The 17,121-nt window shown below is 62.1% G+C and overlaps 1 protein-coding gene across 2 annotated transcripts in view; it reads right to left on the reverse strand.

The window, feature by feature from the left end:
* Positions 1-7,079, reverse strand: part of GRM4 (glutamate metabotropic receptor 4) — a 36,412-nt gene extending 29,333 nt beyond the window's left edge. The window contains exons 1-2 of one of the 2 annotated variants that reach the window (XM_021535982.2): positions 7,000-7,079; positions 226-1,004 (exon numbers count right to left, since the gene is read on the reverse strand). In XM_021535982.2, the coding sequence (XP_021391657.1) occupies positions 226-744 (519 nt within the window). In that variant the 5' untranslated portion in view covers positions 745-1,004; positions 7,000-7,079. Of the gene's footprint in view, positions 1-225; positions 1,005-6,056; positions 6,244-6,999 lie in introns of those variants that run through there. The other variant, XM_021535983.3, reaches the window with a different exon arrangement.
* Between the last annotated feature and the right edge of the window lie 10,042 nt (positions 7,080-17,121).

The raw sequence follows: 17,121 nt of genomic DNA on the forward strand, positions 1-17,121 counted from the left end.
ACGAATCCGGGGGAGATGAGACAAAAACCCTCCAGCTCCGAGTGTCGTCAGCGGAGAGGGATGGAGGAAGGGATCCCCGGGGACCTGGGGGAGGCAGGAGAAGCGTTTTAACAGCACCAACTCTGCCTCCCCCCAGCTGTGGAGGAAGAGGCACACAGGAGAAACGCTGCCAGAGCACCCGCGGGGGTTTCGCCGAGCGGTTCTCGTCACCTGGCCGAGCCCTACCTTGAAGAGCCGCAGGATGTTGGCCACCATGATGGACACGGAGCTGCCCGAGGCGCCGATGACGCCGACCACCCGCTCCGGCTTGGTGATGATGGGGGGCCCCCCGCTGACGCAGCGCACCTCGGTGCTGTCCTTCTCGATGAGGGCCTGCACGAAGGTCAGCGACTGCTCCAGGGCGTGCGTGTCCCGCGAGCACGTGTCCAGGATGCGCGCGCCCAGCGTGATGTTGGGCAGCAGGTCGGGGTCGTTGTTGATGCGGTCCAGGGCGAAGAGCATGGCCTCCAGGCGATGGATGCCCTTCTCCTTCTTCAGCTCCCCGCAGGCTTTGCCCTCGGCGCCCCGGCCGTGCACGGGGAACAGCCCCCCGAGCGTGATGTCGCCGTCGATGCGGATGGAGTTCATGTGCGGGTAGCCCTGGCCTTTGGGCTTGGCAGCACCCCCGGGCGCCCACCCCCAGCTCCAGGCACTCAGGAAGAGGCAGAAGGACAAACGCTCCATGCAGAAGTGAGCCCCGCTCATCGCCAAGGCCGTGCCGGGGCAGAGCTCGGGCCGGGAAGGCGGCGGCGCTCAGGGGGCCGGGCCGGGCCGGGCGGGCGGCATGGCTCCGGAGGGATCCCGCTGCGCTCCCTCAGCGGCTCCCGGCGCTGCTGCCGGCCCCGGGGGAGCAGCGGGAGGTCGGGGTGCGGGAGGGTGCCGAGGTCTGCATGGCTACACCAGAGAGGAGAGACGGCAGCAGAGACACGAGCCCACGCAAAGCTTCGGCTGCTTCCTCCGGGAACCTTGGAGGGACGGGGAAAAGGGGAGAGAGAAAATCAGGCAGGAGCAGGAAGAGGACGTCGGCTATTCCGGGATTTTATCAGGGAGATGGTGGAAATAAGTACTGGGGGTTATTGCAAAAAATAGATTTGGGATCCACTGGGTCTTTGATTCATGCCAGGGGTTTGGGCTCGGCCCAAATTGCATCCAGGCAGAGGGGCTGGTCAGGGCCTTGGAGACAGAGCCCACAGAGCAGCACTGGTCAGTGACCAGCTCAGAGGGGTCCCTGAGACCCTGTCCCGACCTGTCCTTTCCTAAGGGAACTGAGAGGGTGGGACAAGTCCCAAGACAGTGTCGGAGTGGGCAACCCCCACACGCACCCCCAGCCTGGTCCCTGCCTATTCTAAAACACCCCTACTTTTTCCCAGCGGGTTTTTCAGTCCCCTTCCACAAGCCCACTTGCCTTGAGCCCCCCAAACCGAGGTCTGCATCCTCAGCTGGAGCCAGGCACTGCCAAAACCCAGCGTTCCCGGTCCGAGTCACAACCCAGAGCTCTGCGCTCCTGCCGCTCTCCCTTCAGGCCACTGATTCCTGAAGCAGCAGCTGCTTCCCTTATCGACGGCTTCCAGCAGCTGATATCCACGGCACCTGAGCTGCCCCCGCCCCAGCAGCACAGCCCCTGCCTCAGTTTCCCCCCAGGCAGGCTCGCCCTCATGCCCATCCCCTCCGCAGCCGCTGACGGATGCTGAGGGCAGCGCATGATTAATGCAGGCACCAAAAGCAGCGAGGAGCCGAGCAGGCAAACGCGTTCCCCAGGCAGGACGAGCAGCAACAGTGAGACCAAGGAAACAGCTTAAATTAATCTCAGCTCAAGCCCAGAGCCGGCACCCAAGCTGGACAGAGTCTCACCAGCCCCAAGGGTGCTCCTGCAGCCATCCCAGCCAGGAGGACCCTGGCTTCAACTCACCTCCATGAATTATGCACCTCCCCGCCCGCCGCAGCCGCTTGAAGGCCCATCTCCAAAGCGATTCTGACAGCCGGGGCTTTTAAGGAGCCAGAATTACCCGGTGCCCAGCTCGGTGCTTCCAAAGGCAGGAGGTTGGGAATGCCGCAGCAAAACCCCTGCCCCACCCTGCCGGGAGAGCCCCCGGGAGCTCGGCCCCGCTGGGATGGGGCTCAGGGACAGCGATCCTGCTTGGTGCTGGCCCCTCTGCAGAACCACCCCACGCATCACCAGCGGGCACGGAGCACGGGGAATGTGGCTCCTGCACAGCCTGGGAGCGGGTCAGGCTCTGCCCGTGCTGGGGAGGAGGAGGAGGATGGGGAGATGAAGGATGCTCAGACACCACAGGCACCTTCAGAGCCCCGCACCAGCCGAAAGCAGGTCGCCTCTCGCACCCTCATCCCTGGAGCTGCAACGTTTCTGCCCATCAAAGGTGGGATGCTCACACCATGGACGGCTCCCAGGGAAACCCTCAGAGCCCACGGCAGCTCCCGCAGAGCTGGCAGTGCCCCCAGAGCCCACTGCCTCTCCCTTTCTTCTTTTAAGCTTTTTCCCTCTCTGTTCTCTCCCCTTTGTGGCTCCTTTGATCATATAATCTGAACGAACTGAAGGTAAAAATATCACGGCAGGCGAGAAGAAAGCACAAATAACAGGGAGAGGAGGAGGGAGCTGGTTCGGAGCCCTCACGGAGTCATCGGGGGAGATGGAACCCCTGCTGCAAACGGCCCAGGAAGGGGTGGCAGATGAGCACCCCCGTCCCCCCCACCTGCCCCCAGCAGCTCCTCAGCCACACACAGGTCACTGCTTCCACACAGCCCAGCCCTTGGTTCCACCATGCCTCAGCCTCCCCAAAGCAGCTGCTCCACCAGGGGCACATCTGGAGGGAGGTGCACATCTGGAAGAAGACACCTGCCTACAGCAGGTGCTCACGGAACAGGGAACAGCCTTACCCACACACACCGGGCACCGAAGGGGCCACAGCCGCCCTCCTGCTCCATCTGCACAGCTCCACAGGGGCACCCCGAGGGCGGCAGGAACAGGGTGGCATCATCACTCAGCACGGTGCTCTAGCCCAGCCCCAAGGAAGGAGCAATTCTGCTTTCTCCTGCTTCCAGCACAGCATGGGCGAGGACGGAGCCTTCCCATCGCCCTCATCCCGGCTGTGCTGCAGCCCGACCTGCAGCTGGGAGGTGGCACAAGCACAACCAAGCTGAGATCTCCAGAGCCAGGGCTGGGTCATCCCCTGCCCGAGCCAGGCTGGGCTGGGCAGTGCCAGGGCGGAGGGAGCCGGGGCTGCTGCCCAGGACTGGCAGAGCCCTGCGGGGCACGGGTGGGCAGCTCGGTGGCATCCTGCTCCCCTCTAGTGGTGGCCAGCAGGCCACCGGCATCACCAGCCACGGAGGGCCTGGAGGGAACAGGAGAGGGCTCAGCTGGGCAGGAGAGCCCCTCTTGGGCTGGTGAAAAGTGTCCCTGCCCATTACAAGGGCTGGAACTGGATGAGCGTTAAGGTCCCTTCCAACCCGAACCATCCTGTGATTCCATTAAATCAAAGTCTGATTAAGAATTCCCCCACATCACAGAGATCTCCTGCTGCACAGCCCTCTCCAGTGCCCAGAGGAGCAACGGGCCATCCCAGGCATCACCTCTGCAGCTCCTTCCCGCAGCTCCTCCTGCACGTCCCCACAAGCACTGCCCGGGTTGGACTGTGGTGGACACACTCCGGACAGACCCCGCTCCCAGAGCTCTGCCTGCAGCAGGATCCATCATCTCCCAGTTCAGAGCCAGAGCGTTTTCTGGGGCTCATCAAACTGAGCAGGAGCTGAGCTGGTTACAGCCCAGGAGATGCAGCAATAATCAGGCAAGAGCACCCAGCACTCACCTGCACCCATCCCCAGCTGCCAAAGAGCCCAGCTCCACCAGCACCAGCCTGGCACTGGGAGGGCTGTGCCAGCTTGTGCCACACTGGTTCCTACCAGCTCCACAGCATCTTTTTGAAAATCAAGGCTATTTCTTTCCCCACCTGCTCTTCCTCCAGCAAGCAGGGCCAGCCAGCAGGCAGCACAATATCCCAATTAGTGTACACTCACTCTTCCCGCTTGCAAGCAGCTACAGGGTACTTTGCTTGGCTCCTGGGCTTTTTAATTGCAAAAGCTCCATGAAGTAGAGCAGAATGGAGACGTGGACAGAGGGAGGGGACGCCAGGTTAAGTTCTCTCCCGACAGGCAAAACCTTAAGTATTCAGGTCCAGTACCCCGGCGTTCGCTCGGAGAAGCAAGGCCACGGCTCAGCAGGCAGCAGTGAGCACAGACCCTGGATTGTACCATCCAAACCCCCTCAGTGAGCTCCAAAACACAGCCCCGGCCCAGCAACCCCTCCAACGATGCATGAACCGACAGCACAACCCTCACACAAGCCCAAGCCCATCACCAAGGGGACAACTCGTCCTCTCTGCAACCAGGTCCTGCCAGCACCCAGCTCAGAGCCCCATGGTGAGGAAAACCTGGGTATGACCACCCACCTCAGTGCCCCGGAGCATCTGCTGAAGGACGCTGAAGTCCAACCAAAAGTGCTCCCGTAGGGCGCGGACGAGATCCAGGGAATATTTCTCACACCATATTTATATACATCCTTAACTGCAGCAAGCCCTTTCGTTCCTCCTCCCTCCCGCTGCCAAGCAGGTCAGGGCTAATCCCTCACTTTGAAGGATGGGCTGGCACGGCAGGGGGGGAAGGCGAGCAGGATCCAGCCCCGGAGCAAGCGGAGAGGGAACAGCAGCTCACCTTGCGGGCAGGCGGCGCGAGGAGTCCGCGGGCAGCCGGCGCAGAGCTCCAGGGAGGGAAGGAGCCGCCGCTGGTCCCCCCCCACCCCGCTCCTGCCACGTGCAGCAGAATCTCGCAATTAATTTTTTATCGCCATCTGCAATTTGGGATGGTGCTGGCTGCCGGCGAGAGCGCGGCCTGACTGCCGGTGCCCGGCGGTGCCCACGGCAGCGCGCGCTGTCCCCGCTCCCCATCACACCCACGCCCCGACACTGCGGTCTGGCGGTGCCAGCCCCTGCCCACATCCCCCCAGAGGTGACTCTGGAGACCCCCATCCTGAGCCAGGCTCGGTGCGGGGCCATCCAGGGAAGTGCAGGGAGGAAAAGCCTCCGTGAGACGCAGCGCCCGGGAGGAAGAGCCGGTGCCCGCAGCGGGCGCGAAGCCGGGGAGGGCGGCGGGCGCGGGTTCACGTATGTTATAATTAGGACCTGCCACTTCTTCAAGCCGTTGCCTTTCTGGGAAGAGCTGGAAGGGGGTGGCTGAGCTGACAAATCCATCCTCCTCCTGCCTGATGCCAAAGTTGAAGCACGTGATGCTCTTTTTCGGGGAGCCGTTAGGTGATGCTGGCCCCTGGGATGTGGGGCCAGGCCACGGCTGCACTCGAGCTTGTATTCCCATGGGAAAATCCCCTTGAGGCTGCTCTGACACTCTGGGGTGCAGCTCAGCACCCCTTAAGCCAGTGTCTGATGCCATCCTCAGGAGGGCTTTGCCTGTAGCCCCCCAGCCTGGGGCGGCTGGAGCCACCGCTGCCTGTGGGGACCCTCTGCCGTCACAGAGTGGGACCACCCCCAGCAGCAGCACTGCCCCTCCAGCCCGGCCACAATCAGCCGGGATCTCTGCACATCCCATGGGAGCGAGCCCCCCCGGCGCAGAGGTGGCAGGTCACAGGGAAAAGGATCCTGCCCCAGCTCTCCCCCGCGCCACAGCCTTGCCCGGCGCATCCCCCAGCGCATCCCCCGCTGCCTGGTGCGGATAACGCTGCTCACAGGGCACCAACGCGGGGAAGGAAGGAGACGAGCTCTTTCTTTTGGCAGTTGTCGTGGTGGTGTTTTCCCGAGCTCCTCGCTGCATTCAACAGATCAGCTCTGCTCCTTCTCTTCATCCTTCCATCCCTCCCCTCCTCCCCGAGCCCTGCCCGGGGCACACGGCCGCTGCCGGTGGGTGACCGCCAGCCCTGCCTGGTGCCACCCTCGCCGAGCCCCGAGCCACAGGTCACCTGCAGCGCGCTGGCGATGGCAAAGGCGGTGACTCACCCGCAGCCTCTCCGTCGCAGCCGCCGCCGAAGGCAGCGGGCATCCCCCAGCGCCGGAGCAGCCCACGGAAAAATCACCCGGCTGGCAGAGCACGGCAAACTCATCACACCGAGGGGAGGCGGAGGAGGAGGAGGAGGAGGAGGGCTGGCAGGGCTGCACCCGGGCACGCAGTGGGAGAGTTCTCCGGATTTTTCTCACGGTTGCCAACTTCCCCAGCGTGGCTCCCGACGCCTCAGATCCGCTCGCCCGGAGAGCGCTCGGGAGAGGAAACCGAGCCCGTGCCGGAGCGGGGCTCTGCCCGACCCAGGGGTGCCTCCGAGGGGTCGCTCCAGCGCCGGGGAAGGGTCGTACCCCCCACAGCCCCTCCGAGCTGGCAGGGGAAGCGCCTTCAGCCCTTCTCCGCTCTCCTGTCCCCCCTGCCCTGCCCTGCGGCGGCTCTGCGGGCGCTGCCCGCTGCGGCGAGGCGAGGGCAGCCCCCGCCGGCGGCTCGCCCGCGGTCACGGCCACCCAACCCTGCCCGCTGCCTCCTGCCCCAGCCCCTGCCAGCCCCCCCGGCCGGCAGAGCCCCCCAGCACCCCTCCCGGAGCCCTCGCCGGGCAGTGGTCACCTCTGGGGACAAAGGTGGCAGGTTGGGGACCGGGGCGAGGGGTGCCCTCCGTGCCCCTGGCGGAGGCGAGGAGCGGGCAGCGCTCCGCAGTCCCCAACAATGAATAATGCGATGAGTGCGAGAGGGGGGAGCGCTGGGGGTTCCGGGCTGCAGCCCCCGCTGTCGCAGCCCCCCCAGCACAAAAACAGAAGGAAAGGCGGAAAATTCGCCGGAGCGTTTTGGTGGAGGGGAGCGGCGAGGCTGCAGGGAGGGGGAGCGGGGGGCGCTCGGCCCCGGGGGAAGGTGCGGGGGCACCGGGAGTCCCGGGGATGCTCCCCCCGCGCCGCCCGCACTTACCCGCGGGCAGTGCCAAGTTGGCGGCGCCGCCGGCCCCGTCTCCGCCCGGTGCCCGGTGCCGCGGTCCGCCCCCAGCCCGGGGGCGCGGGCAGCCCGGGGGGGCCCTGCGGCGTGCGGCGGGGGCGGCCCCGGCCCCCCCAGCCCCGGCCCGGCCCGGGAGCCGAGCGAGCCGCAGCCGGGCGGGACCCGCCGCGCTCCGCGCACCGCAGCCGCGGCGAGGAGGAGGAGGAGGAGGAGGAAGAGGTGGAGAAGGGGGAGGAGGAGGGGGAGAAGGAGGAGGAGGAGGAGAGCCGGGGCCGGGGAAGTTTTGCATGAAGAGGAGCTGGGAAGCCCGCCGCCGGCTTTGCCAGCCTCTTAAAGCACTAGCGCAGCGCGGGGACCCCCGCCCCGGCGGACCCCCGGCTCCTGGAGGAAGGGTCTCCCCGCCCGGCTGCTGAGGGTCTCCGGCTCCCTGCAGCGACAGCCATCCTCAAATTCCCTTCTCCAGGTGGGAGCAGCTCCCGCAAGCAGCGACGAGGGAGGATGCTGTCACCCCAAGCCGGTGCCTTTCTCCCTCCCAAAAATGCTGCCGAGCCCCCGCGCCCCGCGGAGCTCGGCTCCTGCCTCGCTTTCCCCGTCAATGCCCCGCGGCTCCGAGGAGCCCGCCGTGCGGTGTCGATTCATTAATCCAGAGAAAACACAGCCCCCTGGTAATGGCCATTGACACATTAAGCGCTGCGATCCATCACGGTAACGACACGGCGGCGATCGCCCGGTCACCGGAGCAATTAGGGCACGCCCTGGCGAGCACCAGGGCTGCCGGGGCTCCCAGCCCCTCCTGGGGTCCCATCCGCGCACACCAAGCGGGGTCTGGCTGTGGGGAGGGGGCTCTGCCTCCTCCCAGCGCCGAAGAACCAAGCACGGACCACAAACCCACAATTCCAGCCTCATCTTCCTCAAGGGGTGATTCGTGTTTGCAACAGCGAAATCCCAGCCCTGGTGAGGGTCAGCCAGGGCGCAGGCAGGCTGGTTGCCCTCAGAAAAGGCTCCTTTTCACCCAAATCCCAGGGTGGAGAGGAGTTTTGCCGAAGCACTGGGGATTGCCCAGCTCCAGGGCTGGGATTTGAAAGAGCCCTGGCCTCCCCGGTGAGACGCAGCTCCTGAAAAGCTGCCCGGCCACCCCGCTGCCACCGGAGCGCTCCCGTGCATCCACGGGATGCTGCCCAGGGCTGCAGAGCAGCCAGGCTGCTGCCGTGGCTTCGTTTCCAGCAAGAACAGGAGCGGTGTTTGTTGTTACTCTGCTCTAGAGGGACAGGGCGGGGGGCACAGCCCCACCACCCCACCCCGTGTGAGCATCCTCAGCCGGGGCTCTGATGATGCCGGGCTCGAAGCAAAAGGAAATCTGCGCTGTGCTCGATGGGGAGGGAACACAGAGAGCAAGCCCCTGGGAGGACAGGACCCCCTGCCTGCCCCAAGCCAGGGCTGAGGGGACTCCAGAAACCACAGGATAAGCCAGGCATAAATCCCTTGCCAAAAATAGCTTTTAGAGGCACCCTAAGGTCAAGGTCCCTGCTCCAAATCGGAAGCCCTCAGCTCCTGGGGATTTCTAAGACACATGTTTGCCTTCAAGGAGAAACAAGGGTGCTTTCCTCACAGCCTGGGCTCATGAGGACTCCAGGCCACCCTGCTCTGATCTTCCCAGGCCCCAAACAATCTCTGTGGGAAGGTGTTCGGGATAAATTGTGGAGAATTTTGGCCGGAGCACCACCTGAGCTGCTCTGGCAGCTGGCTCATTCCGGAGCGCCTCACTGCTGCCCTGGCTTCAGAGGAAAATCATAACCCAACCCTCCCAAAATCATGGGAGCCTGAATGCCAGGGATTGCAGGATGCTCTTCCCACCACGGCTGAGCTGGCAGTGCCTCTCTCCTCTCCGAGCCTCACGTCTCCCCTGCTCGCAGCCCTCTGCCAGCCAGAACCCAAAATACCAACACAGCTCTGGTGTCACCAGCGGGAACGTCAGAACCCAATTAACATTTGGGAATCCAGCCGAGGCTGACGATTCCCCCGGCACGGCGGGAAAGGCCTCGGCGTGGGGCTGAGGGTGGGAGACACCCCGGTGACTCCAGGGGTGCAGCTCGCCCGTGGGGTTACCCCAGAGCAGCTCTGCAAAGCCCACAGAGGTGCTGCCAGGGCTCCTGCTCAGCGCCGGGGTCAGAGCTGGGCAAATCCTCCAGGAGAGTTCGATGCCATCAGCAAATGGACGTGGAGAAGGTGCCAGGATCGATATCGGCCCTGCGGGCACCGGGCCAGAGCAGCTGAGCAGCTCCTGGTCCCGAGGGCAGGGCTGGGGCCAGAGCCCCTTCCCAGCTCCATGCCCCTGTCCCCTGCCCATCCAGGCTGGCACAGCACCCCGGGGTCCCCCAGCAGCCTTTCCTGAACCCCCAAACTCACAGGATGCCTGCAGGAGGCTCTGGGTGCCCTCACCCAGCTCATCCCCAGGCTGGCACAGCTCTGGGTGCCCTCACCCAGTTCATCCCCATGCTGGCACAGCTCTGGGTGCCCTGACCCCACTGATCCCACAGCTGTCCCCAGGCTGGCACAGCACTCGGGGTCCCCCAGCAGCCTTTCCCTGAACCCCCAAACTCACAGGATGCCTGCAGGAGCCTCTGGGTGCCCTCACCCAGCTCATCCCCATGCTGGCACAGCCCTGGGTGCCCTCACCCAGTTCATCCCCATGCTGGCACAGCTCTGGGTGCCCTCACCCAGCTCATCCCCAGGCTGGCACAGCTCTGGACTCCCCCTCCAGCCTCCCTCCAGCTGCCCTGGCCCCCAGCCAGCCAGGAAGGTCACCGTGTCCACTGCTGAGGCCACCAAGCGCCATCCAGGAGACACAACCGCTTGCAATTTGATTTTTTTTTTTTTTTTTTTTTTTTTTAATATAGGAAAACTTGAAACCGCATCTTATGGACTGGACATTCCGGCTGAGCTCTGCAAAAGGGCTTTGAATAATTTATGGCCGAGCCACCAGCTCCTCCTTCCTCCTCATGGGTCACTCCTGTCCAAGAGATGGAGGCTCAGGAATCACACCCTGCCCTCTTCATCTGGGGGCTGCACTGCCAGTGCCTGCAAATGCCTTGGGTGTGAATTCCCTCCTGGTTAGAAGGGTGCAGAAAAGAAATCTTTAATTCAAAGTGAAATATTAATAGAACTGTAATTAGCTGTAATATCTACACAATTAAAAAGCAGGAGGCCCGGCAAGAGCTATTTTCATGTGTATTTAAAGAAAAATAAGTTTGCAGGGTAAGGGGTGGGGGTGGCTGGGGATGATTTTCCCAATTGTCTGAGGGAGAAATGTGGCACACATGTCCTGCAGTGCTGGTGGAACAGGAAGGAGTAAAAGGACAGGTCAGAAGAAAAGAAAAGAGCAGAAGAGGGATTTGAGGAGGAAATAAAGAAAGAAGAGCTGAAATGACACTTTTGTCCTGCTCCTCGGGGATTTTGTAGCAAAGGCAAGATTTTCACGGACAGGCAGGGGTGGGAAAAATCTCAGTGGAAGTTGGCAGGGAAGGAGTGGAGTGACCCTGGCTCAGCCCCCACAGATATTTTCCAGCAGGAATTGCATGAGCTGCTTGCAAAAAGCCATCAGCTCACCCTGAGCTGGGCAGTCACCGAGGGGAACAACAAAACCAACAGAATAATTCAGCTCAGCCCCTCCAAAACCCCTAAATAATAGGCCAAGGAGGGGGAAAAAAAGCAGCCTTGGATTTTTTTCCCCTAGAAAGTGACTCCCACACAGCCCCAGCACATGAAGGTGGGTAAGAAATCTGGATTTTTGGAGAGCAGGAACGGCACTGCCTGTGCTCGCACGGGCTTGACATTCACACATCGGCCGTGCCTCTCCCCACAGTGGGGATAATGGGATGCCGAATGTCAGACCACTTAAATATATATAAAACTCATTATACGCCTCATGACTAACAGATCTCGATGGGGAAAGTTGCATTTTAAAGAAATGCGGGGAGAGAAAAAAAAAAAAATAAAAAAAAGAAAAGAAAAAGCCCATCCGGGCTTGCAGGGAGGAATTAGCAATGAACCAGGGATGATTCGGCTGCAGGCTGGGAGTGATGACAACTCCTCCTCCTCCTCCTCCTCGGGAGGAAGGCTCCTGTACCCGTGCCAGCTCCCTGGCAGCTCCCTGGCAGCCTTTCACCTGCTTTGGGGGCTGTCAGCTCCCACCAGAGGCTTTCCTGCAGCCCAGGCACCCCCAGCCCCCCGAGAAACCCCAGGTGACCCCAAGGAACCAGCCCAGCCCCTCAGAGGCCACCAAGGGGACGTTTCCTGAGCTTCTGGGCTTTTCCCCCGTGGCAGCAACGAGGGGATGGAGCACAGTGCCTCTCTCTTGCCAAACCTCTTGCTGCAGCCTCAGAGCCTCTTCTTGGGGGTTATTTTTCTTTCTTGGGTGTATCCAGCCTAAAAATCCCCCTCTGCTCCTCCCTGCTGCCTTGGCATGAGGACAAAAGGCCCGTGCCCGGCTGAGGGAGCCCAAAGTCGGGCAGCACCATCGCTCTTATCGTTCTTCTCCTCTCCAACACTTCCACCTAATGGTGAGAGAGACGCTGAGGAGAAGCCAGCCCAGCCCAGCCCAGCTCACACAGGAACCCCCCAGGAGCAGAGCAGAGGCTCAGCACAGCCCAGCACAGCCATGGACCCCCAGGAAAGAAAAGCTGCTGCTTTGCCCCTGGAATGACCCTGTGAGGTGGTTCCAGCATCTCCAAAAACGGGGATTTTTGTCAGCTCCGTGCTCGGGGCTGTGTCCTGCCTCTCCCCCCCTGCAGCTGCTGCTCCAGCGTGGGAAGGAACAGGGGGTTTGGGAGCCCAGGAGCCCAGCCCTGCATCCCCACGCTGCTGTCGCAGGAAAACACGAGGGTTGCTGCTGGAGGTGCCCCCAGTCTGATCCGCCCAGCGCCACTGGTGAACTGCTCCCACCCCAGTTAGAAGCTGTTGCTTTATAGCAGAGGAGGGAAGAGCTGGGGCCCAGGGACGTGCTGAGTGGCCAGAGGTCATTTTGGGCAGCGATTTCTCCAAATTTGGGCTTTGAACAATACAGAAACACGAAAAGCTGAGGCATAATGTTCTCCTGGAAATCCCTCGTCCTGCACCATCAGCAGCTTTTTGTGCTGATGCTTCAGAGAGAGCAGGACCTGCCCCCAAACCAGCAGCGGGGTCCCAGTGGTGCCACCCTGCTCCCATGGACCAACCTTCCTGTTCTGCCACCAATTCTGTTTTTAAAGCCAGAGATGTCCCCAGTGCAAAGGTGCCACCCCGTCCCTCAAACCTGGCACTGGGAAAGCAAAGAGGGACAGACAGTTCTGTCTGCGTTTCCATCTGGGTGCAGGAGGGGTTTTTTATCCATCCACAGGGATCATGAGCAGCTGGAAATGTTTTCTTTAAATCTCAAAAAATAAATAAATAAATAAGGGAGAATAGGGAAGGAGAGAGAACATTTGCTGGTAAAATTAACTGTGACGGCCAGGCAGCACACACTCCCTCTGTACCCACAGGACAATTAGAGGAAAATCTTTACACATTAACTAACACAGAAGGCAGGGATGGCATGGAAGACAATCCCCTCGTTTTTCCCAACCAGCCATGCTGGAGCAAGGTGGCAGCAGCCCCTGGGATGCAGGACATGGGCAGGGGACAGGGCAGGAGGGAGAGGAGAGCACAGCACCAGCTCTGGTGAGGAACTGGGACTGGAAAGCCACGGGATGCTGGGTGGGCCCAGAGCCAAGCACCAGCATCTCCAGCACCCATCCAGGCGTAAGGAGATGGGGGAAAGCAGGGAAGGGCTCCATTCCTTGCTTGTCCCCTCCAGGTGTCCAGGGAAGCTGCTGTGCCCCCCTCACACACCTCCAGAGTGGCACTGAGCACCCATCCCACACCCAGCCTGCCCCGCTCACTCTGCATGCACCAGCCTGCTCTGCCGGAGAACAAACTGCCCCAAACTGGGATGGATTTGCAGCAGAGGCTCCTCCAGCACTCCCTGATTGCTGCTGGGGTGGGGAGTGAGGGGCACACCTTGCCCAGCACCCCGGGAAAGGAACCCGAGGTAAAACCCCGCGGTGCCTCCAGCCCGGAGCCCACCCCGGCGGGCAGCACCCGTCTTCTCCTCCCAACTTCTCCATAATTCATGCAACAACCTCCTGAAAGAAATATCCTCCTCGGACATAAAATATTCATGGCCTCATCCTTGCAAGGAAACACTGTCTTCCTTGGAGCGCTACCAAGCAGCCGAGGCCAGCACGGATTTGCCTTTGCAGGAGTAATTATGTTGGTCATCGATCGGTGCCGCAGTGAGGGGCTGTGCTGGGAGGGGCCCCCCGGTGCCGGCGTGACCCCCCCATCCCCCTTCCCGTGCCAGAAAGTGGCTTTTGGGAAAGTCACAAAAGGGTTTAGGGAGTGGGAGGAGGGATCCCACACTGAGCAGCGGCATCCCAAGAGCTTCCCCAAGCTCGCAAGGGTGTCCCAGGAGGGAGCAGCTCCCCCAGCACCGCCCTGGATCCCACCCAGGTCACACCCAGCACCCCTCACACCCCACAGGCTCATGCACCTGCCAGGAGACACCCCCAAACCCCTCCAGTCCCCCCAGCTCCTTTCTGCTCCCAGTTTGGATGCTCAGTCCTTCGGAGCTCCTTCCTATTTCCCCGCTTTTGCAGAGCTCAGCCCCACTTCACTGCACAATATTCAAAATCTTTATTATTATAATTGGGATTTTTTTTTTTTTTTTGCCTTTTCTCTCTCCCACAGCTCCCCGAGCCCCAGGCAAAGGGTTCCAGAGGTTCTCCTGTGCACTGGAGGCAGCACAGTCCAACAGAGCCCTGTCCCCTGGACAAGGAGATGGAAGGGAATGCATCACAGCTTCAGGGGGGCTCAGGGTGAGGAAGAAGAGGAGGAGGGGGCTGCGGGTGCCAGGGAGCACCCCAGCAATGCTCTGGGAGATGATATCTGAGGGGAGGGGGGCTCAGCACGGGCTGGGGGTGAGACACAACCTGGAGCAGCCTGTGCAGCCGGGATGGGGGCCAGGGCCAGGAGCTGCCAGCCCCGGGGACCCCCGGCTGCCGCAGAGCCCCTCTGGGTGCCAGAGCTGGGCTCAGCATCCCCAGCGAAGGCCAGCAGTGCCTTCCCGTGGAAGCTGCACTCACTGCAGCCCCGCAGCAGAACGGACCCGGCCCGGGGCATCCCTCCGGCCCAGAACATGGGGAAAATTATCCTGAATTCACACACACACACTCGGCTGTGGTGGGGACTGTCCCCTCCAGCCCCCGGCTGTGGCACAGCCCGGGCAAGCAGCTCCTGCGCATCAGTGGGTGAAACACAGGCTCCACCTCCACAGCCCCCTCAGGACCCTTCCCTAAATCTCCAGGGCAGATCCCTGCTCCAGCCGATGCTCCCCAAGCCTCTCCCAGGGTTGTTGGGGAGCAGGGACCCTCCGAGAAGCCACATCCTCCTATTGAAGGGCGGCGTGGGTGCTGCCGGGGTGGGTGGGCTCGCTCGGGGGTGTCGCTCCCACCCCGCAGGGACTTTGGGGACCGCTCGTCAGGGATGGGAACAGCGCTGTCCTCCCCCAGCTCCGAGTCACGGGGAGCCGCCCCCCGATCCCGCAGCCGCCGCGTTCGTGACGCTCCCCTCGAGGGGATCCACGCGTGCCGCTCCGCTCCCACGCACGGAGGAGCTGCCGAGGTTGCCAAGGAAGCCGTTCCCGGGGCCCGGAGCTGGCTGGGAAGGTGGGTGACAGCCTGGCAAAGTCCCACCCGGCTGCTCTCGTGCTGGATTGGGAGCGTTATAAATGAGAATTTGGCCAGGAAAATTAAAATTAAAAAAAAAAAAAATTATTTTGCGATCAAATTCTATCTAGCCAGCCAAAAGGAAAGAACAGAGCCGAGCCCGGGGTCGGCCCTGGGTGTGCCACAAGGAGTCAGCCCCAGCAGAGGTTTCCTCTGTGCCCACACACCTCCATCCTGGCACAAGCGGGTTTTATAGGGAAAATTCCGCCTGGGGCCAAGATTTCGGCAGTCAGTCTTTTCTTCCATTCAGAGTCCATAGGTTAATAAGATTTTCTTTTTCGGTGATGAGGAAGAACAATTCAGTGTCCGGAGTTCTTGAGTCCCTTGATGAAATTTACGGGAATTCGGGAACGCTGCATTCACATGGATCTGCCCGAGGATTTCCATGAGATCCATCCCGGATCGTTCACAGGATGATCAGCGCCTGGGGTCCCCGTATCTCTCCAGATATGGCCCATCTCCAGAGGAGCCACATCCTTTAATGTGTAAATCGGGTTTCAACATACACCAGGTTTCACCTGCGAGGGTGGGGGTACTCCTAATCCAAAGTGTACACTCCAACAAATATTCAATATCACATCTATCATACTAGAAATGACGTGAATTATATCTCCTACACATACCAGGGAGTACCAGGGCACGGCAGCACGGGAGGAACACCGTGCCCGTCTGTGAAGCCTTTAGGTGGGGAAGGTGATTTTGCTGGGCAGGGGCCGTGGGGATAACCATCCCCCCGCGTGGGTTTGGGGGCACGGAGGGCTGGGGTGCTCAGCCCCATGGACCCCTCCTGCCAGCCCCTGAGCCCCTCGGTGCCCCCCTGGCAGCCTGTCCCTGCCATTTGAAAGATGAGCCCCTGGCAGAGCCGGGCCAGGCACGGAGTAACCGGAGCCGGGAAGGAGCCGTGACCCCCGGCCCATCCCGTTATAGCCGGCCCTAATCCCGGCCCGGCCGGGTGTCACATTCCCCCGGGAACGGGAGAGAGCAGCAGGGACACGCCGTGTGCCGGGGGTCCCCTGACAGGGACAAACCCGCTGTCCCCGAGCTCCGGGGACAAAGCCGGCAGCACGTGGAGGGCTCGGCCCTACGGCCAGGTCACCGGCACCCCCCAGTGTCCCTCCCCAGGGACCAAACACCTCCCTGCGGGCACTGAAACGGGAACGAGCCTCAGCCCTGCCCGGCCCCACCTTGCCCCCAGCCCTCGCCAGCACCGTGCTGCTGCCGGGGAGGGATGCTGGGACTCATCCCGGCGCGGCGGGGGGAGGATGCGGAGCCCTCGCTCCATCCCGCTCCGCAGCCGGAGCCTCTCCCCGTTAGGTGGCAGCAGGAAACCGCAGCGTTGGTTTTTCCGACCGAAATTATTCCATAATTCTGCGATTCCGGCTACGCGGGAGCGCGTCCCCCGCAGGAAAACCTGGCGCTTCCATGCGAGGCCGCTCCATCCCCTCTGCCCTGCCGCCTCGGGTCATTCGCTGGCCATTAGGTGACCCTGACCCATCTCCTCCCGAAGCCCTCCGGTCAAGCCCCCAGGCCGTGGAGGGGACACGAGCAGCGCTGCTCGGCTCCCGCTCCCTCCCTTTGACCGCCTTGGCCCCGTTCCCCGTCCCGTCACCTCCGGCATCGCCCCCCGTTCCCTTCCCCCGCCTCTGTGTCACCGCGGCCCCCCGTGCCCCCGGAGGCTCCGGGACGGTGCCAGCGGCTGAGTCACGCCGGTGACCGGCACCTGAGTCACCGGGAGCAGGGAAGTCCTCCCCCGGCCCTCGATGCTTTTCCAACCGGAGCTGAGTAAACGGGAAAGTGTCAAGGAATTTGGCCGGGAAAAGTGGTTTTTTGGAGCCCCTGGTGCGTCCCCTTTGCCACAGCGGGCTCAGAGCTGGCCAGGGAGTGGGGGGGTCCTTCCCTATTATACTGCGAGATTCCAGGGCATGGAGGAGCTAGGAAAGGCTGGGAAAAGCAGGACAAACATCCCTGTCCTCCAGCCCCCTGCAAACGCCTCGCGGTGCATCCCCCCACCCCTCCTCGGATGCTGCCGGCAGTCACCACCTCCTCCGCTGCCCTGGTCAGATCTGATGTGCAATAAAATACCTTGATTAAAAAAAAAAATACCAGGCGGCCAGACCCCACTGCGAGCCCGCCAGAGAGCCCTCGATTAATGACCCCTCGCATTCCCCTCCTCCGTTAATGATTTACAGCGGCTCCTCCCGGCCTGTCCCTCCCTCCCTCCTCCCCCACCATCGGCACCCCCAGGCCCCAGCAGAGGGGAAGGGGCTCCCGGCAGCGCCCGCAGGGATTTTCTCACCCC

Source organism: Lonchura striata, chromosome 30, assembly GCF_046129695.1.
Source record: "Lonchura striata isolate bLonStr1 chromosome 30, bLonStr1.mat, whole genome shotgun sequence".
NCBI lineage: Eukaryota > Metazoa > Chordata > Aves > Passeriformes > Estrildidae > Lonchura > Lonchura striata.